The sequence below is a fragment of the Fundulus heteroclitus genome, chromosome 17, assembly GCF_011125445.2.
Source record: "Fundulus heteroclitus isolate FHET01 chromosome 17, MU-UCD_Fhet_4.1, whole genome shotgun sequence".
In the NCBI taxonomy this organism is placed as follows: Eukaryota; Metazoa; Chordata; class Actinopteri; order Cyprinodontiformes; family Fundulidae; genus Fundulus; species Fundulus heteroclitus.
In genome coordinates this window covers 14,103,134-14,127,860 of record NC_046377.1, presented here as the reverse complement: position 1 = coordinate 14,127,860, position 24,727 = coordinate 14,103,134, and the positions used below count along the sequence as shown (strand labels likewise).

The 24,727-nt window shown below is 37.6% G+C and overlaps 1 protein-coding gene across 2 annotated transcripts; it reads left to right on the top strand.

The window, feature by feature from the left end:
- Nucleotides 1-2,234: 2,234 nt before the first annotated feature.
- On the top strand, nucleotides 2,235-23,317 carry slc6a1l (solute carrier family 6 member 1, like). Of its 2 annotated transcripts, none has more exons than XM_036149023.1 (15): nucleotides 2,235-2,475; nucleotides 6,777-7,178; nucleotides 8,537-8,668; nucleotides 11,197-11,297; nucleotides 12,065-12,174; nucleotides 12,263-12,395; nucleotides 14,549-14,683; nucleotides 14,778-14,881; nucleotides 14,986-15,110; nucleotides 15,213-15,325; nucleotides 17,597-17,728; nucleotides 19,075-19,177; nucleotides 19,425-19,525; nucleotides 20,519-20,686; nucleotides 21,219-23,317. In XM_036149023.1, the coding sequence occupies exons 2-15, from the start codon at nucleotides 6,938-6,940 to the stop codon at nucleotides 21,312-21,314; spliced, it is 1,794 nt and encodes a 597-aa protein (XP_036004916.1). In that variant the 5' UTR covers nucleotides 2,235-2,475; nucleotides 6,777-6,937; the 3' UTR covers nucleotides 21,315-23,317. The 2 variants fall into 2 exon arrangements, with proteins under 2 accessions (XP_036004916.1, XP_012705860.2); XM_012850406.3 differs by having other exon boundaries at nucleotides 6,736-7,178.
- The last annotated feature ends 1,410 nt before the right edge of the window (nucleotides 23,318-24,727 follow it).

Sequence of the window (24,727 nt, the reverse complement as noted above, 5' to 3'; positions counted from 1 at the left end):
ATTATTATAGGCAGTGGGCACTCTGAAATCATAATTAGGCTGCATTGATTGTGGGATGCTGTAAACAAGTTGAAGAAAATCAGCTTTGACAACCCCAGTCCTGCCCAGTTATCATCACTTGGGTTCCTCATGGACCATGAAGATTGCCGGAGATTATAGAAAAATGTTTTTTTTTTTTTTGACAGCTACATTTTCACACGGACATAATTAGGGCTCTAATACGATTTTAATCTTTGGCTTTTGAAACCCGACCAATGGTCCCCTTTCTCTAGAATAACAATGGTATATGGTGATGTTCATTAGCTTTTCCCTAATTGGCTGGTAATAGAATATTTAAAAGTGATAATAATAAAGCCAAGAGGTTACCTGCCAGAAGAAATAACAGTCTATCCAACTCTACTAATTTTATCATAGATATTGCTGAGCGGTAGGTCAAATAATTAAAACGAGAGAAAAGCCTTTCTGGCCTATGGTCTAGAATTATGGGTTCTATTAGAGTCAATCATAATTAAAGTATCTTTCCCCTCAAAACCTTTTTCTCTTTTGCAACAAAAGTTAGCCCGTTCCAAAAGCTGCTGCAAGGCTTTCAACCAACACACGAATAAGACAGCCCATCTTGTCCACTTTTAATTAATCTCTTTACAATGGCTACCGGCACCTTTTAGAATTCATTTAAATTTAAATTGTAGTCTCCACCGTTAGAGCCCTGTGTTGTCAAGCTCCTGCCTATATCGCTGACCTTCTAGAGCTGTACTCCCCCTTCTTGCACTTTGAGATCTTCCAGTCAAAGGCTGTTAGCGATTCTAGGTGCTCATATTGAGACCAGAGGGGATAAATCCTTTAGAGCCGTGGGTGAGTCTACAGTCTATCCCAGTTGTGTATAAATGGTACTTTATAATTAAACTTGTATTGCCTTGTCTATAGTTACTCTGTAGGAGCTGCAGAGGTCCAGATCTCAGGTGGGAGAATATTTCAACAAGCGTTGGCATTCCACAAGCAGCAGTTTGCCATATCCTGTTTAGGGAACTTGGCCTGGCGAGGAAGGTGCTCTGATGAAAATGAGTCCACAGTTTCACTCTTTGGTCTACAAAGTGTTTGGTGGTTGTGGTGGTGTGTGTGTCTGTGTGTGTGTGGTTGGGTGGGGGTGGGGATGGGGGATTGGTGTTGATTGAAATTGACGCTATATTGGCCAATTCTGGGGGGAAAAAAGGACAGGGGTTCACCTTCCAACAGAACAAGGACCCTAATACACCCGTCATACTACTGCCAGAGGAACTGAGAATTGTGGCAAAACATGAAAACTGATATTCGCAGTGTGAACGTGAACTTTTTTTTTTTTTTTGCACAAATTCATTTGTTGAGACATAACTGGAATGCATCTGCAGCCGCAAACATCTACAGGATATTGACTAAGAGGATCTGAAAACAAATCAATGCCGCACCTTTCAGATTCCTGCCTAAAAACCACTTTCAGATGCATGACACATTTTTCTTCCACATTACAATGTGCCGATTCAAGTTCATCTGTCACACAAAATCCCGATCAAATACATTGATGTTTGTGGTTGTGGCGTGAAAAAATGTAATACAGTTCAATGTGCACTTTTGCGAGGAACCTTATTTGTAAGTTATTTATTTAGCCTGTGGTTTTGAATTTGGGTTTGTGTGCAATAGGTGCTGGAAAGAACGAAGCTTTTCTGTTGACCTGTGGGTCAAGTTGCCAAGATATTGGAGGCTAGAGTGAAGTGTAGGCTAATTACTATGATGTTTTCCATAATGCAAACTAATAATTGATCTAAAAAAAAATTCAAATTATTTTGAAATACTCAAACATGCACTTATCCTATCTCTGGCCATTCGAGTCATATTTACCGGGGTCTGATACTGCCATGACCTAATTTGAGCTCATACATATCCACCGTCTGTTCCAGCTCCCGCGACGAGTTTCATTTTTCCGAACTCCATGAGCTCTTTCACTCATCGGATCCTTCTGTGCAAAGAAAAAAAAAAAAAAACAACAACACCATGGTAACACTGCTGGCAAGAGTCGGCTGCAGCAAACACCAATGAGCGATGCACGAACTCCCACAGCGCCACGGCTGCAAGAGTCCCCCACCAGAGCTGGCCATTGATGTACTGTGTTTATCCCCCCACTTCCCTCAGGCCGCAGGGCTCCACCAGTCAAACCGGAGCTGTAATCAAAGTGGACGGGTCGAACTTTATTACCAAACGTTCGATACTAGCTGCAGGATCCGCCACCTCTCAATGACAGCACACGCGAGAGAGAGCTTCCAAATCCAAAGCAGGGGTCCAGACATGTCGTTAAATCACCAAGGCCTTTTGGACTGATGTGAAGCTTTTCGTGCTTTGCTTTGGATTTCTTTTTTTTTTTTTGCAATGATGATTTGTGATAGAGGAGCAGCCGGTGCGGGGAAAACTAGCGGATGACTTGACGAAGGAGCCGGAAACTAACAGGTAGGATCCACCCCTGTGCTGCCTCCTGTATGCTCAGGTTTACAAGGTTTGCCACCGAGGTAAGGAAACACTGTGTCCAGGTTGCCCTCCTTAACTGCTGGGGGAAACATTTCTGCCAATAAAGGCCTGACAAAACTCTGACTTCAAATCTGAACAGATGATGATCTCAAAATGAATTAGTTTTAAAACACTTTTTGACTTATTTTATATGATATTTCATAGCATTGTGCCCAGCTGGAGCTGATTACCTTTTACACGAGGCAATACAATACTTTGGCCACACAAGAAAATGAAAGGCTCGAAGTGTAAATTTACATATACTATACGTTTTTACCAATAACCAGTTTTAACACTGAAGGCATCTGTGGCAGTCTTTAAAGTTTAAAATAATAATAATAGAGTTTCAGCACTATGGTCAGGTGGTAAAAAAAATATTTAAACTACACATATTTACAAGCACTATGAAAATAAACCAAACATTTCTGACATTAAAACCGGACATAAACTCAGAAGCTTACATGCATTTCTTTAGTGTTCACTAGAAGTGCCTTTTAAACTGTAAAACTTGCATGAAGCATTTTGGCTGTTTCCAAGAAGTTTCTTTCAATGGTGTGCGGGAATCATGGCCCATTGCCCCTGACAGTGTAACTAAGTTCTGTTTCTTGGCTCACTCACACCTTTTGAGCTCTGCCCACAAGTTTTCTATGAGATTAAGATCAGGGCCTGTCCAATACTTTGACTTTTTGGTCCTTAAATCACTTTGTAAATAATCCAACGTCACTATTCTTAATTTCAAAGAACCATTTGCACCGAGGTTGTAACTTCCTCCCTGATGTCTTGAGATGCTGCTTAAATATTTCCTATAATGTTATTTAATCATGATGCCATCTATTTTGTAAAGTTTCCCTCCTGCAGCATAACACCCGCACACCATGATGCCAACACCCCCGAGCTACAGCTGGGGGGGTATACTTGCACTTTACCCTCCAAATTTAAGGATGCTCATTATGGCCAAACACTTCAATGGTAGCTTTCTCTAAAAATTAAGGTTTTTTACCCTGAGTGCACTTATAAACCATAATCTGTCCTTCTGCTGTATGCTGTTTTTGAAGCAATGGCTTCTTCCTTCCTCAATTGCCTTTTAGTTCATCTACATGCAGGCCGCTTTTCACCATGATGTCATTCTTTAACCCACTTTGGCCAGCATCTTCAGAAGGACTTTTGCTTCAGTTACCAGGCCAATACTAATGTTTCATACAGAGACAAGTTCATCTCTGGCAAATATCTTCATCCTAAAGGATTTTCCTCGCAACGTCTTGGCTGAGGTCTTTAGATATTTTCACGATGTCACATTAGGAAGCCGTTTGAAATGTGCCTTAAATACATTCAAAGGTGTGCCTTCATTTAACTCAAACCAGGAACTTCCAAACCACCATCCCTGCTTACCAAAAGTGATTATCTCATATCAGTTTGATTTAAACTAATCTTTTATGTAAACTTCAACATAGAAGAAAACAAATAAAAAATATCCTATTATTCTGGACCCAGCCCTAGCTCTCGCTGCATGGAGTTAGTTTGGTTTCCCTGTATGTGTGCAGGTTCCAGCTCCTCAAGCTTCCTCTACCTTCCAAAAACAGGATTATTAAATTAATTGGGATTGTACGTTGCCTTAAGTATGAGCGTCTTTTTTGCATGGTTGCCGATATTGTGTCTTTTTGTTGCCCTGGGATGGACTGGCAAACTGATCTGGGTGTACCCCACCTCTTGCCGAATGCCTGCTGGTGGATAATTCTGTAATTTAGTAAATGTAAATAAGTGATCCCAAGGTAATGAAAATATAAACAAAGAAGGTAAATGTCTGGTTTTGAACTCTTTGCTGGAGATCAATTATGGTTCAGTAGGCCTAAAAAAAAAAAATCATTCTGTAGATATGTAGTTCAGCAAGTGATCCATAATTAACCTTAATTGGACGAAGCTATCTGAACAATTTTTAGGACAGTCAATATTTGCAAACATAAACAGTCCTCCCAAAGATCAGACTGCTGAGGGTAAAAAGCGGGGTTATATCACAGCAAATGAAGGAAGAAATAATTTGTGACAGTAAATTATATTCCAAAAAAAGAAATAAGGATTTCTCCTTGTGGGAGATTATTTTAAATAAAAACTGCAGTAAGCAGGTGACTGAGATTATGAGTCCTGATTTTCTAAATAAAATACATTTCTACAGTGTTTCTCTTTTTCCAGACCGGGGGTCTGCAACTTTTACAATTCAAAGAGCCGTTTTTACCCTCAGACCAGCTGAATGTAAGTCGGTTAGAGCTGCAGATGTTACATTTATTTGGAAAAAGGCAAATTTTATCCTTCTTAAAGAACCATTCTACTTCTGTTTCTGTTTTAAAATAAAGGAAAAAATATATTAACTTTTACAAAAAGAAAATAGATACAATTTCTTCAATGGGTTATATGTGAGAAATTATGTAAAAATAACACAAAATTATCACTTTAATGACAAAAAATATATTACTGGTTTAGTGTCATGCTTTCGTGCAAATTTAATACAATTATTCCAATAAAAAAAAAAAGATAAAACCTGCATTTCTTATTATATCAATATGTTAAAATATTAACTGGTTCTTCATCATCTTTAGACAAAGTATCTAGCCAAAGTGTTTAGCCATTTTGAGCCACAATGAAAGGTCCAGAGAGCCTTTTAGCTCCGGAGCCACAGGTTGCAGACCTCTGTTCTAGACCAATCATTGACATTAGCTGCAGTAGACCAAAAATAAAGAAGTAGGATAAACAATGTATGGTAAGTGTAGATCCAAGTACAGAAACTATTGCTGAGATTTCAAGTCAAATGCACAACATGAGGATTTAAAAGGCTTCTGTTGCAGGAATGCAAACAATGCAACTTCCTTGTATGTCTCAGTTTAATAAATACACCACTAAGGGCAATTCAGGTTTGTGTATGGGAGCTTGCCTTTATTCTCTCCTTTTTTATTAATTTTGTTTTTTCTATCAGTGGGCATACTTCTCCCTACCTAGATGCCATCTTAGATAAGTTGAACAGCAGGGAAATTTACACAATGAGTAAGTAAGGTCATGCCATTCTCAATTTTGGTTTCTAGTCTGAATCTTTTTTTAAGGCTTTCCAAATCTATACATCATCAATGTAGAAAAAGTTCAGAATTGTTTTCAGTTATCCTTGCAATCACACTCTCAGTTTCTTTGCAATAAGTCCTTTTCTTTTCTTTACAAAGTCATAAATCTTGTTTTTTATTTATTACAAATAAAAAAAATTTGTGCATTGAGCCCCTTTTACCCTGATATCCCCAAATCAAACCCAGGGCAATCGATTACCTTCAGATGTCATCTACTACATAAAGTTATTCCCCCTGTGTGTATTTTTCCTTAAGGCCTTGGATGTTTGAAAGAGAACATTAGTAAACACTTTGCATCCTAAAGAACAAGGAGCTCTTCAGACAGGTATATAATCAGAGAAGCAGCCAAGAGGGCCAGAGTAAATATGGGGGAGCTGCAGATCCATAGCTCAGGGGGGAAAATCTGTGTGCAGAACAATGCATTTCAAAAGTGTGGCCTTGGGAAAACATATGGAGTGCTATAAGCTTTCGACAAGCTATATACAGGAAACATGAAATAGACCCTTGGTGAAATGAGACAGATCTAACTATTTGACGTATGTGCAGACGTCTAACTTGGCACACCATCCTGACTGAACCATTCTCACAGTGAAACATTGGCACTGTGCTGCGGTGGTGCTGTTCACCAGCAGAGATAGAAAAGCTGTTCAGAGCTGATAGAAAGGTTGATGGACTTAAATACGGGCCAATTTAGGAAAAGAAAATCTGTTAGAGGCTGAACATCTGAGACATAAGAGGAGATTCACTTTCCAGAAGAACAACTCAGAAACTGACATGTGGTTAGACTTGAAAATTGAGGCTGACATATTATTTCTCTCCAGTCCAACAGCTTGAGTTATTCTGCAAAGAAGAATAGTCAGAATCTAGTCTCTGGATGTGAAAAACTGGTGCGAAGAACTTGTACCTCTCATTATACTTCCAGCTTACAGTGATGCACTACTTTATGTTGATTCATCACATAAAAATCCAAAGGATTGCAAGGAAGTCTGTGACTGTTACCCATTATGTGAAAACACTAATTTTGCTCGGCGCAGTTGGTTAACATCCAGGAACTCCTTTCTAATTTTTGCGCCTATGCTTCTATTTTCAAATTCTACAGGAATAAATACAATCTACATCTGGATAAATCTGTGTTTGCAGCACATTTCAAGTCAGTGCATCGCTTTGAGGTGGCCCAGTCCAGATCCAGACCCAGTGTAAGAACATCCGTCCAGCATCAGACCAACGTCAACACACAGCTTCATCCCTGGTTGTGAGGACAGCAGACTTTGGGACGTATTTGGACCAGAGTGGTCCACACGATGGGGAAGACCGGGCAGAGCACGGTGGACTTAAACTCCCCATCAGAGGTCAAACAAGCCGTCCCTTCTGAGGACCTGGACTCCACAGCGCCCCCTGCCGATCAGAAGAAGGAAAAGGAGGTTCCACCTGACAGAGGAAGCTGGAAGGGGAAGTTCGACTTCCTGCTGTCATGCGTAGGATATGCCATCGGTTTAGGAAATGTCTGGAGGTTTCCTTATTTGTGCGGCAAAAATGGTGGAGGTAAGTGCAAACTTCAACAATGACACTACAACACCCAAAGTTTTATTTAAAATAAATTTGGCTAATCATAGGTTCAACTTTTCCATATTCTTTGAAACAGAGGCAGAAGACTTAAATTTATGAATTTATAAATCTGGATAATTTCATCCCCAACCACCACAGTAAAAACCCATCTTCCCTTCAGGCTACAACTACTCATTTCTACTGAAATTGGATTTAAAAGATAATTTGTTTGCAATTGCTCTGTTATATTACATTTCATTGAACTAAGGTGCTTAGAAATGCACTTTCTTTTTACTTCCTTCCCTGTGGCAAGTTGAAAATGCATCTGCTGAATTTGAATCCATTAACCGAATCAAACCTTACTGGTGTAGAAATAAAAGAAGAATAAGAAGGTTTAACAAACCTCAGACATACTCTAGTATCAGTACGGGTACCAAGCAAATTTTCTTTTTTTTTTTCTTTTTTGCTTCAAATGAAGGAAAGCTAAGTACATTTCAGCAAAAGAACATTAGCCTGTTTTTACCATTATTATTATTATTATTATTATTATTATTATTATTATTATTATTATTATTATTATTATTATTATTATTGTTATTATTAGTGGCATCTCTGGTATGGTTAAGTGGGGAAGACATACATACATACATACATACATACATACATAGCAACAGATTTTTTTTGTGATGCATGCAACCTACTTTTGATCAAGTTTAAATTAAACAGATAAATTAATCCAACACACTAGATATAATTTTATATAAGCTAAATGTAATTACATTTTTATACATGGAATTACAAATAAAGGCTCACTAATATAATTCATTTATTGAACATAATACATTCACATCAATCCTTCAATGAGCCACCAAGGACAAGCAACACTAGATGGCCGCAAACTTTCCAGTAGAACGTAAACCTAATGTGCTTTTCCAGTATTTTGATTGGACGATCCGAGCTTGGGGCCATAGTATTTGTGCCCCACGGCTGTCTACTGAGAGCGTGTTGGGCATGCACACTGCGATTTCCGATGTTCATTATTTAAACAAACGTTGGTGGGCTGGCCCCAATATAAAAGCCTCACGAGGATTTAGCCTACTGAGCTTGTCAGTTTTCTGGCAGACTTAGATATATAGACACAAATGTTCCTAACAGAATTTTATTGGTAAGGGAATCAGTCGTTTTTACAATATTACTCAATAAAGAACGATCATGTTTCGCTGATTATTGCAAACATAGGGCTCCACAATGACATGTTGTGGGGTCTGGCCCCACTGGCCCCAAATGCAGAGACGCCACAGATTATTATTATTACCACAATGTATATTCTCATCTGTTGTCTTTTTTTTCTTCAGGTGCCTTCCTGATCCCATACTTTTTGACCCTGGTGTTTGCCGGGATACCTCTCTTCTTACTGGAGACGTCTCTTGGACAGTTCACCTCAGTGGGGGGATTAGGAGTGTGGAAACTCATTCCCATGATGAAAGGTGAAGCTTACATTTTAAAAGGATATGAGAATGTACTTTAAAAAATAAAATAAAAAAAAAATAACAACAAATCATGGATAACATTGTATCTCAAACTGCAGTCACACAGATTTCTGTGTATCTAATAATTTGTTGTATGTTGGTCTGAAAGTGAAAAGAGGACTCACATTTTCAGAAACACCAAGTTCTGTTGCATCTATGAAGTATGTCTTTCACCTCTGTTTTGCATATTATATATTATCTACAATTTGCAGCACTTGAGCCCCATAACTTTTTTGAAACAGGTTTGAAGCACTTTGGTTAAGCTGGAGATCTAATTTCATACACTACAGAATCTGTTGCCTGAAAAAAAATATGCTAGAGCTTTATTTATTAAGCAGCATATGCTTGTGTACCATTGAAGCCAACTTAATAATCAGAGGAAAACAACTCATACAAACAGTAGTTTATAAATGATAGGATCAATTTAGCAAGGGACATAAGCTTTCGAAACCAGCCTGGCTCATTGTCCAAATGTAATTGCCCCATTCTTAAATCGTGAATTAACTGTGATTAGCTCCATTGTTTTGGTTCAGTTTTAGTAGCTTTATCGAGACCTGATTATCACCTGAGTCCCATGTGAAGGCAAAAAAAAAAAAAAAAAAAAAAAAAAAAAAAACATTCAGTGACATGACTGCACTCCTTTATAGTGCAATGGCAAGTAGAAGAGTGGGTGAAGATTCCTAAACAGTGATGTAAATGACTCATCGCCATTTATTGTAAATGCTTGATGGAAGCTGCCGTCTCTTTAGTTGGCACAACTAGCTATTGGGTTTAGAGCGTTATTACTGTTCTCATACATATTTATTCTTATACATATTTATATTTATAAGAACAGTAATATTTCTTTAATGATCTTAACCATTTGGGCAGGTCAAAAACAATTAGAATGGAAAAAAGAAACTTTACGGGGCTAAATACTTTTTTACCGGCACAGTACAGAGGTGTGAAAAAGTGTTTGCCCCAGTCCTGATTTCTTATTTTTCTTTTTTATATTCTATAAATATTAGTCAAAGACAACTCAAGTAAACACAAAATGCAGTTTTTAAATGTTTTATTTTTATTATTAAGGGAGAGAAAAAAATCCAAATGTATGTGGCCCTGTGTGATAAAGTGATTTCCGTCTTAACCTAATAACTGGGTGAGGCGCCCTTAGTAGCAAAAACTGCAATCAAGCATTTAGGATAACTTTCAATTAGTCTTTTCCAGCGCTGTAGAGAAACGTTAGCCCACTCATCTTTGCAGAACTATTGTAATTCAGCCACATTGGAGGGTTTTGAACGGTCATATCACAGCATGTCAGTAGGATTCAGGTCAGGACTTTGACTAGGCCATTCTAAAGGCTTCATTTTGTTTTTCGTCAGCCTCTTAGAGGTGGACTTTCTGGTGTGTTTTGGATCATTGTCCTGCTGTAGAACCCAAGTTCGTTTCAGCTTAAGGTCATGAACAGATGGCTGGACCTTCTCCTTCAGGAGTTTCTGGCTGACAGCAGAGTTCATGGGTCCATTCACCACAGCAAGTCTTCTACGTCCTGCGTCATCCAAACAGCCCCAGACCACCACACTACCCACTACCGTGTTTTACTGTTGGTTGAATGTTCTTTTTCTGAAAGGCAATGTTACGTTTATGCCAGATGTAAAGGGAAGCACACCTTCTAAAAAGTGAAGTCAACTTTTGTGTCGTCAGTTCACAGAATATTTTCCCAAAATTCTTGGGAATCATGAAAATATGACGAAAAAAAAAAAAAACTCAGACGATCCTCAATGTTCTTTTTGCTCTGCGGTGGTTTTCGTCTTGGAACGCTACCATGGAAGCCATTTTTGCCCAGCCTCTTTCTTATAGTCGAGGCATGGCAAGTGAGACGGGATGTTGTTGTGGGGTCTTGTAGTAGTTCGCACTGCGCTCTTTGGGTTAATTCCAGTCGTCTGGCAGCTCCTGGGTAGGTTAACCACTTTTCATTATTTTAACCATTTATGGATAATGACTGTCACTGTGGTTCGCTGCTTTCTAGACTGATCAATCTCAGTTACTTCTTGTATCTCAGCGTGATGTCTAGCTTTAGGGATGTTTCCATGTACTTCACTTTGTCAGGCAGGTCCTATTTAAGTCATGCACATACTAAGAACCGGTGTGGCAGTAGTCAGGCCTGGGTGTGCCCAGAGAAGGTGAACTCAGGTGTGATAAAACACAGATAGGTTATGTCACAAAGGGCCATGTAGGTCTGGATTTTTTATAAATAAAAACCTTCATTTAAAAACTTTATATTTGTGTTTACTTGTGTTGTCTTTGACTGATATGTAATGCAAAAACATAAATCAGGAATGGAATAAATACTTTTTTCACACCACTGTTTATGTATGCTTTTGGTAGTATTTAGTTTTTCGCCTGCTGGGTTGTGGTTTTGTTTCCTGCTTGTGGAAAAGTCACTGACTTTCAAGTAATTTTGCATGATGGTAAAATTGTCTTTTATATTCTTTTATTTTTCTTAGGTGTCGGTTTGGCTGCTGTTGTCTTGTCATTCTGGCTAAACATCTACTACATAATCATAATTGCCTGGGCTCTCTACTACTTATTCAACTCCTTCAGTTCGGTACGTTGTTCACCACCAATCTCAGCAGAGATGCTATAACGTATACGTCTCTTGTGTGTTTTCTCAAATGCACAGCACTGTGCTGCAAACAGGCTGGATGTCAAAAACAACAATTTTGAGCAAGAACAAAAAACATATGTCATGTATGGTGTTAAAGACTGAAGAGTCAAGGGAAGTTTTTTTTAGTACTGTATAATAGTGTGTTCCATTTGTCCTTGATAGTCAGAAATTCTAAACTTCCGGGTCGGAAAATTTAACTGGAACGGCCCCAAAAGTCGGTATTACGAGTCGTAAACTGGATGCAACAGAATGGTACCCGACTTCTTTATTTGCAGCAACATTGAATAAAACCTCATACTTTGAGTGTTTGTAGCAGCTCTCTATTATCTATGCAACATTTAGTCAGACATACAGGCACTACCTTTTACCATCAGATGGGATGTTTCAGCTCTGTTTATTTGCACAAAATACCGGCTAGAACAGCATTCTTGTCATAATTATTGTTTTAACAACAGTGCGAGCATCCATGTTTTTTCCTACTGTCTGACAAGAAAGAATCGCAAAAAGGCGGAGATGACGTAATCTGCGACTCGTTAGTTCCGACCCCCAAGGCAAAAGGAACCCACCATTAGGCAGGACACTTGGATTAACCTGACTAGTTCTTTGTTTAAGAAAATTGTTTCCACTTTGTTTAACCTGACCCCCATTTCCTGCAACAATCCATCATGCTTTGTTCCACTGGAGCCTGACTGGACTTTCTCATACAGGAGCTGCCTTGGCAGAGCTGCGATAATCCCTGGAACACAGAAAACTGCTTCTCCAATTACAGCCTGACGGACACCACCAACCTGACCAGCGCTGTCACCGAGTTCTGGGAGTAAGTCCGTAGGACGCAGACGTGCGTGGCCACCCAACAGAAATGCATTTTGAGAGTGGCAATATTCAGAATGTAACTGTATCTGCAGACGCAACATGCACCAGCTGACTGGTGGTCTGGAGGAGCCAGGAGAGCTGCGGTGGCCTTTGGTGGGCACCCTGGCGCTGGCTTGGATTCTTGTCTACTTTTCAATCTGGAAAGGAGTAGAGTGGACGGGAAAGGTGAGACTGTCATGAACTTTTTTCGACACCAAAGTCGTGTTGGCTTTCACCCTGAATATTCTGCTTTTATCTTGTTTCCACGCATTATTCATATTAAAGCTGGGTTCATGAATAAGCATAAGCAAAACATTTTGTTCATGAAAAAAGCATCTTTAAAGCCATGACCCACTTTTCTTTCTTACACAGTGAAACAAATAAGCGCGTACAAAAGCTTCATGAGCGAGTTCAAAAAGTGAAACTAGATGTAGATTCATTATTCTCAGAGTGATTCACTGCTGTGAAAATGTATTTGACCCCTTAAAGATTTCTTCAGATTTTTGCCTTTTTAATCATCCGTAATGTTTTAATACATAACACATAAGACAGGATATCCTGGGTAAGTATAAAGTGCAGTTTCCAATTGTAGAGTTGCTGTATTAAGTGTAAAAACTACAAAAGTCAGCAATTTCAACAAGTAACTGCCCTACATGTTAAATTATGAAATAACTGTGAATAACCCATTTTTGTTGAATTTTATTAGACCCACTAGGCATGATCATTGCAAGACCATTGATTAAAAGAACCCAATTATATACAACCTTTCTGACAAGATAAACTTGACTAAAAGATGGTGGTGAAGATTCTTGGTCATCCAGGACATGACAAATTCAAAAAAGATTAAAAAACTAAACTAAAGTTTAGTCTTGAAGCTGAAAACATTTTGCTCTTCGTCTGAAGAGCTTCTCGTTTCAAAGCTAGTAGGGAAAAAAGTTCCAAGCATTTACATGTGCAGATGTGCAGAACGGCACGCCCCAAACACCTTAAAAGCTTGGACCTTTCAACACGTTTCGGCTTGTGGCCTTCTTCAGGAACACTTACATGTCCAGTAAATAGTCCAAAATATTTTCCTTTACCCATCTTATAACATTTTATAGCTAAAGCAACTAAACAACATACTGTATTTGGTCATATGGGTATAAAAGCTACGTTTGGGAGGATTACATTTTTTTTGGGAGGGAGTGGGTGTGTTACTTTTAGGATTTTTATTTATCCATTTTCAGAACTTAGACAATATACAAATTAGGGCTGTGCATAAAAATCGATAAAAAGATTAATATCAATGTTTTTAAAAACTATTTAATATGGATATTCTGGCTTTCAATATCGATAAACCTCCCAACCCCTAGGGGGCGTTATTACACATGCCATTACTCTTCACAGCAAGGAAGTACAAGTGAGACGAATTTGCGGAATGGCCAACAGGATTTTAGAATCGCCTTCGTCCCTAAAATCAGCTAGCTTCTGTGATACGTTAAATGCATTGAACCAAATGCACTTTTTTTCTCCTGTTAATATATCAGTGTTCGATAAACTAAACATAAATATAATATTTGGCTTGGTTTTTACTTTTTTGATTAAATTACTTTGAGCATTCATCTGAAAACAATAAATATCGATATTGGAGTCAAATGAAATCAAGCTGAGCTATATCGAAAATCGTATAGTATCGTGAGCTATGTATCGATAATCGAATTGGCTCATCCTAGATGATACCCAGCCCTAATACAAATATGACTTTTTAATCATCTGTAGATCTGATGGTGGTACTTATTTTAAATTTAGAAACTTTTTCTGTATTAAGGTAAGGAACAAAAAATAATTTGACTGCAGATTTTGTTTTAAGATGATATGATTTATGACCCCCCCAATGATGTCTCAGACATTACACTGAAACTGAAATAACTGTTTCAGGGGATCTGTAGTTCGTATAGCTTAATGATTTGAAAACATTTATTTTAAGATAAGGGAAAAAACATTCCTTCCTGCTCCCTGCAAATTAAAATTACAGCAAGTTGAAGCAAAGTATCTGGGCAGAAACACATTTACACATTCGCTGCTAGGAATAATTGGATTTTAATGTGAGGTGTCTGACAGAAGTGAGAGAAATTGATTCCCCCCAAGGCCCTGGTGTTGATGGGACATTACCAATTAGACTTAATGATTATGCTGCAGAACTGCAAGTCACATTTGGAAACGTTTTAGAAATTATCTCCGTCTCTTATGCATCTCATATTCAAGAAACGTGGCCTGTTTGCCATTGAGGAAAACTGCAGACCTGAAAGTTGGAACTATTTTTCCCAGATTCCAAGACTCCCTTTATTTCTCTCTCTTAGGTGGTTTATTTTTCCGCCACCTATCCCTACTTCATGCTGTTCATCCTATTCTTCCGAGGTGTCACCCTTCCCGGAGCCATAGATGGCATCCTGTTCTACATCACCCCAGACTTCAATAAGCTCATTCGATCTGAGGTACACAGTGCTCACAAACCAAAGTCTTATCCCTCTTTCCTCTCAAAATACGAGAACACACTGCACAAGAACATGTGGGTGTCCTCCTTCATAGGTGTGGCTGGACGCAGCGACACAGATCTTCTTTTCCTACGGACTGGGCTTGGGCTCGCTCATTGCACTCGGAAGCTACAACACTTACCACAACGACGTGTACAAGTGAGGACAGAAGATCTAAGCTTTAAACATCTTTGATAATCAAGTTCTTTTTTTTCTCTCTTTCTTTCTAATTCATTGTGTCTTTTCTCATCTCATCTCCTCAGGGACTCTATCATAGTGTGCTGCATCAACTCATGTACGAGCATGTTTGCCGGGTTTGTCATCTTCTCTATTGTAGGATTCATGTCCTACATCACAAAGAAACCAGTGCAGGAACTGGCGGCATCAGGTACCTTTAACTTTACGGGGGGACTTCTGAAAACTTAAATGGCAGTCTTGAATGTAGAAATTGCCATGGCGTAAACCATTTATGATTTTAATTACAACACAGGTCCAGGTTTGGCCTTTCTAGCCTATCCTCAGGCAGTCACCCAGCTTCCCATGTCTTCCCTCTGGGCCATCCTCTTCTTCTCGATGCTCATGATGCTCGGCTTGGACAGCCAGGTAGTAAAACAGGATCGTCTTGTCTTTTTGGGGGCCAGTTTACAGTTTCTGCATTTATTTGTATGTCACTTAATGAGGTGAAAAGATTGGCCATGAGGGTAATACTAATATAAATTTTGAAGAAAAAAAAAACAAGAAAGGAACTCAGGTATTTTGGTCTGTAAAAATCCATAGACAGCAGATGATGCATTGTAAATTTATGATGAATTACAAACAAATAATGATAGAAGAAAACAATAACCGGGCATCCCTGAAGATTTTCAAAGGCCAAATTTGTGACATTCTTTATAGGTCTGATCATTTTGTCAAGAAGCAGAGAGACATGGAATCCAGTATTTGAGCCAGACATGGCGTTGCGTTTTAAAGATTTATTCATAATGTTAACCTGGTACATACAGGAAACTTCTGGGGATTCTGAGGGTTGGCTGGACACAGTAGAAAGTGACAGGAACTGACGATGGCTAAGGCGAAGTCAGAGTCCAGAACAGGCTGGGATCATGCACAGTAGGTCAGAAACAGGACAGACAAATCCAGGTGCTTGGCGAGGGTGGTGGTGCAGAACTCTGAAGCTTAGGTAAATGTTCAGCAAAGGCTAAGCGAGACAAGAATACCAACAAAAAAAAAAAAGGTTGACGGCATGACGAACACTGTCCATGTACTCGCTAAGGCTTTCAATAATCTGCCACTGTCTGTTGCGGCAGGGATTTGAAGGCGAATAACCAGATGAAGGTGATGAGCTTGATTGCCACAGCAGGTGGCTCGCAGGTGATCTGCATGAAGATAATCTGTCTGGTGCAAGAGAGTGAAGTCATGCAGGCAGACTAGATCACGACAAAAGGTTTATTGCTTTGAAAAGGGAATTTTCTCACGCAGGGATTTCCTGTGTTCTTTGTCACATTTGACATTTCAGATAAAACAACATTTAATGTCAGCAAATGATAAACTGAATAAACTAAAAAGCAAGCTAACAAAAATATATATAAATTAATTGAAGGGGAGAAAAATCTTTGTGTTCGGCACTATTTCTGCCTCCCAGTGTTGAAACATAATGACCTTAACTCAGGCAAGTGAGGCCTGCGGTGCCTTAGACTGTTGGATAATGGAGAGTCATTGGAGGTATCACGCAGACATGATTACGGCAGTCTTAAAATAAGTTAAACAAGTACATGGAGACATTTACAGGGCTTAAGACACGAAGATATAACCACCTTGAGAGTAACAAGTACCACAAAGAATGAGGACACTCAGATAGATCTAGCCAATAGCTTATTAACGCAGAGGCATTGAAACTGGAGAGGGGGTTTGCTGAACAATGAGCAGGCAGGTAATTAGTCACAGGGTTCCACTTCCAGGGATGGCAAGAAACTGAAGTTACAGTTTGGTGATTTCTGGATTCTTCAGATATCTTTCATCAAGTCCGGGTGTGGCCAAACAAAACTCAGGCGTTTAAAAGATGCAGCTACATTGGTCACAGTTAAGTGGTGATTTAACATGAGGTTGGGCAGCAATAATTTTTTTCCACACCGGGCCAAAATTACCTGGGTAGCTTTTCTGCTCCTAATAAGTTAAACCATAATTTAATGACTGTCTTCTGTACTTGCTGATACTTAATTTTGTTTGTTTCATAATTATTAGATGTAAATATGACAGAAAAGCAAAAACAGAAAAAAAGTGTACGTTTTTGCTTTTTTACAGCTGCAGTGCTATGTCCCTTGATTTTAAACAGAATCTAAATTGATATTGTAATCAAACTATATATGTGCATGGTGTGAGAACTATTTAAATTATTACCAAGGTGGCTTTGTAAGTAAACTAATAACTAATAGATGCCGATCTGTGCATGAAGATGCAGAAAACATACATTTAAGTTAGTAAGACGCTAAACTGGAAAGCGACACAAAACAGGTCACTTAAGAGTGGGTCTTGCTTTGGGTAAAATGTATTGAAATGATTTATCAAAAGCAAAAAAACAAAAAAAAACAAACTATTGGTTTCTTTAAAAAAAACAAAGGGACTATTGTATGTATATATATATATATATATATATATATATATATATATATATATATATATATATATTGTGTAGAAGACTTACAGAGAAGGGGGCAGTTCACTGTGAAGAAACACAATACGAAGACTATATGTTGGATATAGAACACTTCTTTAACAAAATCAAAATGTGATGACTAAGTTTTCATAAGGTTAGGTCAAATTTCCTCTCACATACAGGAAGCATGCTGACTCCTTTATTTTCACAACTTAATTTGTCAGTTCTGCACAGTCGAAGGATTCATCACGGCTCTCATGGATGAGTATCCCCTGGTGCTGAGGAAGAGGAAGAAGCTCTTCATCCTTATTGTTTGTTTCGTCTCCTTCATCATTGGATTCTCCAATATCACTCAGGTGTGTGTTCAAATAATGTTATAGTAGAAAAGGCCTTACACAACATGCAGTGCCTTTAAAAATTATAGGGACCCCCAGTAAAGATGCAAATAACGAAGTCTTCAAATAAATTATTATTGCAGGAGCTTAGCCTCTTGCAGAAATATAGAAATAAATGTTTGATTGGGGTACATTTATTTAACAAAATAAATGTATCTGAATACATTTTTGGTAACTTTTCATGTTTTTTTTTAGGTTGGTTAAAGTGTCAAGGCCTTTTTTCATTAGTAATCCATGAATTATTTTTTTCCCCTGGGGTACAGATATGACCTTGCAAAAAAACAAAAAAAACAATTACTATTTACCTCTCTTCAAAATGGGAAACGCAGGACAATTTGGCATTTAACTAAGGTCTGTGTAGATGTGTAGTGAGAACCAGGACAGCGACACGATTTGTATTAACCTTTATATGTAAGGCTGTCAAAATTTGGCTTTTCAGCTAAACTTGCCTAGAGCTACAGTAAAAGAAACTGGTTTAATTTCTTGAAAGCTCAACTGCAGCAAATAGTGGCATCTTGTAGTCGGCAAAACCCCGTCACGGTGGTTCTCACGTCATCTGTTGCGTCACCGAGAAATTTTCAAGCCCCCTCCACAAAAATATAATTTTTATTATTTTCTGTTTAAATGCATTAAATATGTTGTTTTGAAGATTACACAGAGTCCCTTTTAATATATATATATATATATATATATATATATATATATATATATATATATATATAGTTCATTAACAACATGTAACAATGGTTTCCAACAGCTAGAATGCTTCAGCATTGTCACACTTTTTCAACTACATAATATTAACAAAATGGTAACTAAATGGCTTTTAGCCTGATTTGTGCCTGCAGTCAAAACAAAGGATGAAACAAAACTGTTCACTGCTTGCGGACACAGCACGTTCTCTCTCTGGAAATATGTTACTTTTAACTAGCTATGAATCTCATATGGCAAAGATAATATTGAGCTATTAATATTAAAGACTAACTTCAGTTACATTAAATCCTGCATTTTTTTATGTTAATAGTATTCAACATACTGCAAGTATAGACCAAACAGCAGGGGGTGCTGTTGTCACATTTAGAATGGTTTAGAACAGGGCACCCCATTCTTTGAGAAGCACTGCCCTGTCACAACTTATTCTGAGACTTTTGTGCACGTTTACTAGGGCTGTGAGCGATATTGAAGGCTACTGTAAATGTACAGCTATGCTACAGAAGTGCAATTGTATTATATTGCTAAAGCTTGAGTCCAAATACTTTGCATTCAGCCTTTTCTCCTTGTATCTGTGTTTTCTTTAAATGTCCCAGGGTGGTCTGTATGTCTTCAAGATGTTTGATTACTACTCTGCAAGTGGAATGTGTCTTCTCTTCCTTGTCTTCTTTGAAACCGTTTCCATATCCTGGTTTTATGGTAGGGATACATTTTGTTTACATGTTTATTGCTAATGAGCATTTAAAAAAAAAAAAGAAAAAAAAAAATCCCAATTGGAGTTAAAGAAAATATATGGCTTTAATCGTTTTAATGGATCAAACTGTGTTGCTATCGCGTTTCAGTTCTCCAACATGGCGACATTGCAAGATTTCATCTGGTGGGCTTTCTCATCCTTGCCATATTAACCAACCTCTTTTCCTTTTTGCACTGTTTTTTTATGTGACAGGAGCTGAACGATTTTACAAGAACATTGAAGACATGATTGGTTATCGGCCATGCATCTGGTGGAAGCTTTGTTGGCGCTTCTTCACGCCTCTGATCTGCCTGGTAGAGAAACAGCTATTATTATTTGACGTAACGTTTTTTTCTGCTCAATAAACGTGTTACTTTTTCTTTAAAAAATAATTTTTCTTTCTATCAAAATCGATAGAGGAATGAAATTATTGCTACAATGTTCTTTTTTTTTTTTTTTTTTTTTGGTGTAATTTGTAAGTCATCTCAAAACAATGCGGGAAGAAATTGGTGGTTGTTTCCATTTTTGCTTTCTTATTTCTAAAAAATAGTTTATTTTTTGTAAGATCTCTGTTAGATTGTACCCGCAGTTTGATAGTAGTCTGTTCAGTTTATTTTTTTTATTTTTATTTTTTTATTTCAGTTTTTTTATTTCAGTTTATTTATTTTCTAATTCACCCTATCTCCTGATTAGCTCACGTACGTTCAATGACATTATCCACTTATACCTCAGTATATAAGCTCCCATTGCTCTCCACTGGATTCTCCCTTTAACATGCCTGCATTTCACATGCCTGGGACCCTTCTGAGTTCCTCACCCTGTGTTCTTTGTGCCTCCTGTACGTTCTCTGTCCTTGTTTAATAAATGATTATACGCACTTTGGTGCTTCACCTAATCCAGCACTAATGACACTTTCCTGCTATCTGGAGGTCAGGGTTATACCAAGTCAGTTTTGTTCATATTGCACCTTTCGCGGATAAAAAATAAATTAAATCAGAAATGGGCTTTGTAGAAACAGAACAAAAAACACCAATTATTAAAAAGATTGATGACTGGAAATATTGGGAACTTGTTGAAGAAAGGAGAAACCCAGTGTTTAATGGGGCTGACCAAACATGCTGTTTTATTAATATAAAATAAATGGACTGAATATAAAATCTTGAAATGCATGTATAAAAGAGACAGTGAATAAATAATAGATAAGCAACTTAACGCCATAGGTTGACAGTGTGATGGAAAAGTGATTACCAAAAAAGCAAATTTCCAGCAACTGATTATAGTAAATTAATTCAATCTGTCATTTATAGGGGGTTTTCACCTTCAGCGCAATTGAAATGACACCCCTGATGCTGGGGAAGTATGTGTATCCACTGTGGGGCCAAGTGATTGGATGGTTCATGGCTTTGTCTTCAATGATCCTCATCCCAGGCTATGTGATCTACATGTTCTGCACTACCAAAGGCAGCATCAAGCAGGTACATCCACATGCATGCAAGTTTCTGATTCATTTTGTTAATATTGTCAACCTATGTTTTTTTGCTGACTGTATAACTTCTAGCGGACACGGTAACTACCAAAACTGAGTACACCCCGCAGGTTTTTGTAAATATTTTACAATCTCTTCTCGTTGGACAACACTACGTATACACAATGACATTTGGATACAATATAGTCATTGTAGAGTGTGCATAACAGCATAAACCTGCTGTCCCCTTAAAATAACCCAACACACATCCGTTAAACCCCTGGTGACAACAGTGAGTACAGCCCTAGGGGAAAATATCCCATGAAAATATAGAATACAATTTTTTTCAGAGAATATGAGGGGTGTCCTCACTTTTGTGAGATACTGTAGTTTCTGGTTTCACTAGATGGATGGCTGTATTTCCAGCATTGTTAAAAAAAAAAAATCCATCTACATTGATCTTATCTGATGTGACTTTAAAAAAAAAATACACTGTTCATGGTCTCACCAGAGGTTGATTTAACTCTCTTGTACATGGCCAGCGCTGGCGGAAGATGACAACTACCCAGGAGGATGAGAAGTCACCGGGGCTGGAAGAATTCACACACACAGGAGGCATGGGTGAAGCTCCTGTGTAGCCAGGATGGCTCAGGTTAAACGGTTCTGACTACCAAGACTTAATGAGGTCTACTGAAATGTAAAAAAAAAAAAAAAAAAGGGGGTAAAAAAGTCTCTGGAAAAAGCCCGTCACTCGCTTGATTCCAACCCACATGGTGCTGGAAACCTTTTTTATACATGTAACGGAGGTTTGCTGCAGAAGTGAAGGTTCTGAACCCAAATTGAGTATTTAATTCTAAATGAAACTGTGTACATAACCAGCATGTGAACTGTTACTGGTTACTGTGATTTGAAAAAAGTTATTATACCTAATGAACTTTTCAGATATGTCGTATTACAACCGCAAACCTCAGTGTATTCCGTCGAGATTGTATGTCATACACCAACACAAACTATCGAATCTTCAAGTTTAAGGAAAATAGGATCCATGGATTAAAATCTTTTACAAATTAAAAACAGGAAAGAGTGGTGTGCATTTGGATTAAGCCTCCTTTAATCTGATACCTCAAAATAGAATTCTATTAAACCAACTGCCTTAAGAGGATCTCAGCTTGAATCCAGCTGTTCTGTAATGGCATCAGAGGTCTGTTAAATAACACTTACCATATAAACAAAGAGTATCATAAAGACAAAGGACAACACCAGTCAGCTCAGGGATAAAGTTGTGGAGGGAGAGATGATGTTGTAATCTTGGCAAAAAGGTGGTTCAGTGCTGACTCACAGGGGGGTTAATACAAATGCACTCACACATTTTTTTTTTTATTTGTCAAAAATGTTCAAATATTATGAAGGTAGCATGACAAAATCTTTAAAAAAAAAGTCATAGGAATAGTTTTCCAAGGGACTGAATAAGATTTAACACGTGCAGTGAAAGTTGCTGTAAAGACAGCATGTTAAAACAAGATTTCGCTATAATGCATTCAAGGTCATTGGTACATATTGTCGTCCATATTTAGGATAAGTTGTACAATAAAGCGTCTTTGCTAATAAAGCATAAATCCTTAAGAAAAAAAAGTTCCACAATGTCATTTACCATATGATGTTTCTAATCTGAAGAAAAATATTTCTAGGTTGTAACTTATATGTATTTAAGAATGTTGTTTTCAATTTACTTCCAATATATATATATATATATAAACTGTAAATATATTTGTATTTAACAAAAGATGCTTTTCAGTGTAAAACCGTGCATTTCCAAAGTACAATGTTAAGACTTCACATGTAATTAGTCCTTCTACACGTAACGCCAATGTTCACATGAAAATGTGTTTTAAGTTTAACCTAATGAAACAGAGGCAGCAGGGCAAACACCTTGGTTTATTTATCTGTTCCGTGTGCCAGGACTGGTGATACCTATTGCATTTACAGGTAGCACAGAGACAAAGGTCAAACCAAAAGTACAAAAAGCAGATTTCATGGATGTTAACAGGAGGATCTGACCAGCACCTCAGAAAACCAGAGATAAGAGGAAAAGGAGAAGTGATTACTGGGATTGGAACCAGGTGAGATCAAGTGACTGATTGAAAGCAGGTTAGAGAGGAGCTGGAATATACAGAAAGATTAAAAAAAGACAAATAAACCAAACAGGAAATGTCTCAAAACAATAAGAAAACCATGAATTAACCCTTCTAGTGTGGATGGCTAAAAACTAAACTGAATCTTATTGTTGTTAAAGTATAAATAGTTATATGAACGGCAATTTCTCCAGCAAGAGCATCAATGAAAATAAGGTTTATGATCCTTCCATACTAAGAGAGACAAAATTTTAAGCAGATTAGCAGTACTTTTAATTGGACTTCCGATAATTCTTTTTTTCTTTTTTATCTGCACAGGTTTTGATGTGAACGGCTTCTGTCTGCTTGACATTTGTTGTCTCTAAATGTTACAACATTTCTACATTTTTATTGAATGTACAAATTTGGAGATGCATGCTTTGAAACTGAGTATTTTTGTTGTATATATGTATGACTTTACTTCAGCTTTTCATGTAACTAAAAATGAATTAAAGTAATCTACACATAAATGTGACATTCTTCAGCATTGCTTTTCTATTTAGATGGATTGTGTCATGGAACTTCATTTAAGCATTTAAATTCTCTTTCATAATATGTTTTCTAAAGAGCTATACCCTTATGGTTGTAAAGTCCATTCAGATTTTTTTTTTTTTTTTTTTTTTGATGAATCCCGATCATTTTCTCAGCTGTCATACACGCTCCAGAAAGTGCGAACGAGTTGAATGGAGGTCGTAGTTCATCAAACTTCACTCTTTAGTTTATAGATTTGTATTTTGAGGGTTCATCTTTCTCTGCTTTTTACTTCATAGGATTTTAATTCAGAAAAGAAAGATGCTGCTCAGTTAAAAACTACAAACTGAAAGTAGTCCATATATTTATTGCAAAGATATTATGCAATTTAATATATTTTTGTAGATGTTCAAAAACTATGGATAAATATTACATCCTGTTTTTCAGTTTCCACAATTATATGCCTGAATCTATGCTGCTTTAACTTTTTTTTCCACATTTAAACCATGAACCTTAATGTTTTATACTGGATTTGTATATGATATACCTCCATAAAATTGGTGGTTATTGCGAAGGGGAAGGAAATCAATTGAAGGTCTAAAACATTTTTTTTTACAAATAAAAACAAGTCAGACTGGATTTTAACACTTTGATCTTGATGATTTCATTGCAGCTCTGACTCAACGCTTAGGGTTGTTGTACTGTTGTCTCAAGTATTTTGCAGCATCTAACACGGGTTTGTTCCCAGCATTGCTCAGTATGTGTTGCCATCCATTTTTCCTTCAACTTTCACCAACTTCCTTGTTCTGAAAAAAATAAATAAAATCATTCCCACAGCCGGATGCTGCAACCACCACCTGTTGGAAGTTGAACCTGTATTCCTTGGATTTTTAATGACTCTCTTGTGTTTTTAGCTATTTTGTTTTATGGACCTGTACAACACTTTAACCTCTTTGTTGTGTTTGTTGCTCTCTAAATAAAGTTTGATTGATTTTTGTCCACTAACATTTCAGCATTCCATAATTAGCTCAAGGTGAATCTGACATTCCCTTTCTTTTGAGCTCTGATTTTCATAAATGAATTAAAACTCCTTTTACACATCTGTTATCTGGTGATAATATTGCTACTTCATACCTTCGCAATGCTGTCGACTGTTGCTTGCTTCACAACAGTTAATGTTATATTAAATCTGCCCCCAAGTGATTTCTTTTTACAGCTGGGTCAATTTAAACTGCTTCTTCGTGCAACTATGATTCTGGACCTAAAAAGGACCCGACTGTGGGAGAACGTGGGAGTCATAGAGAGATGAGTCAAAAGCCAGTGCCTTTGCACCACCTTAATATACAGAATATCTTGGTGTCTGAATTCATGTTCACCATGACAAATACATTAAAATACCAGAATAAGTG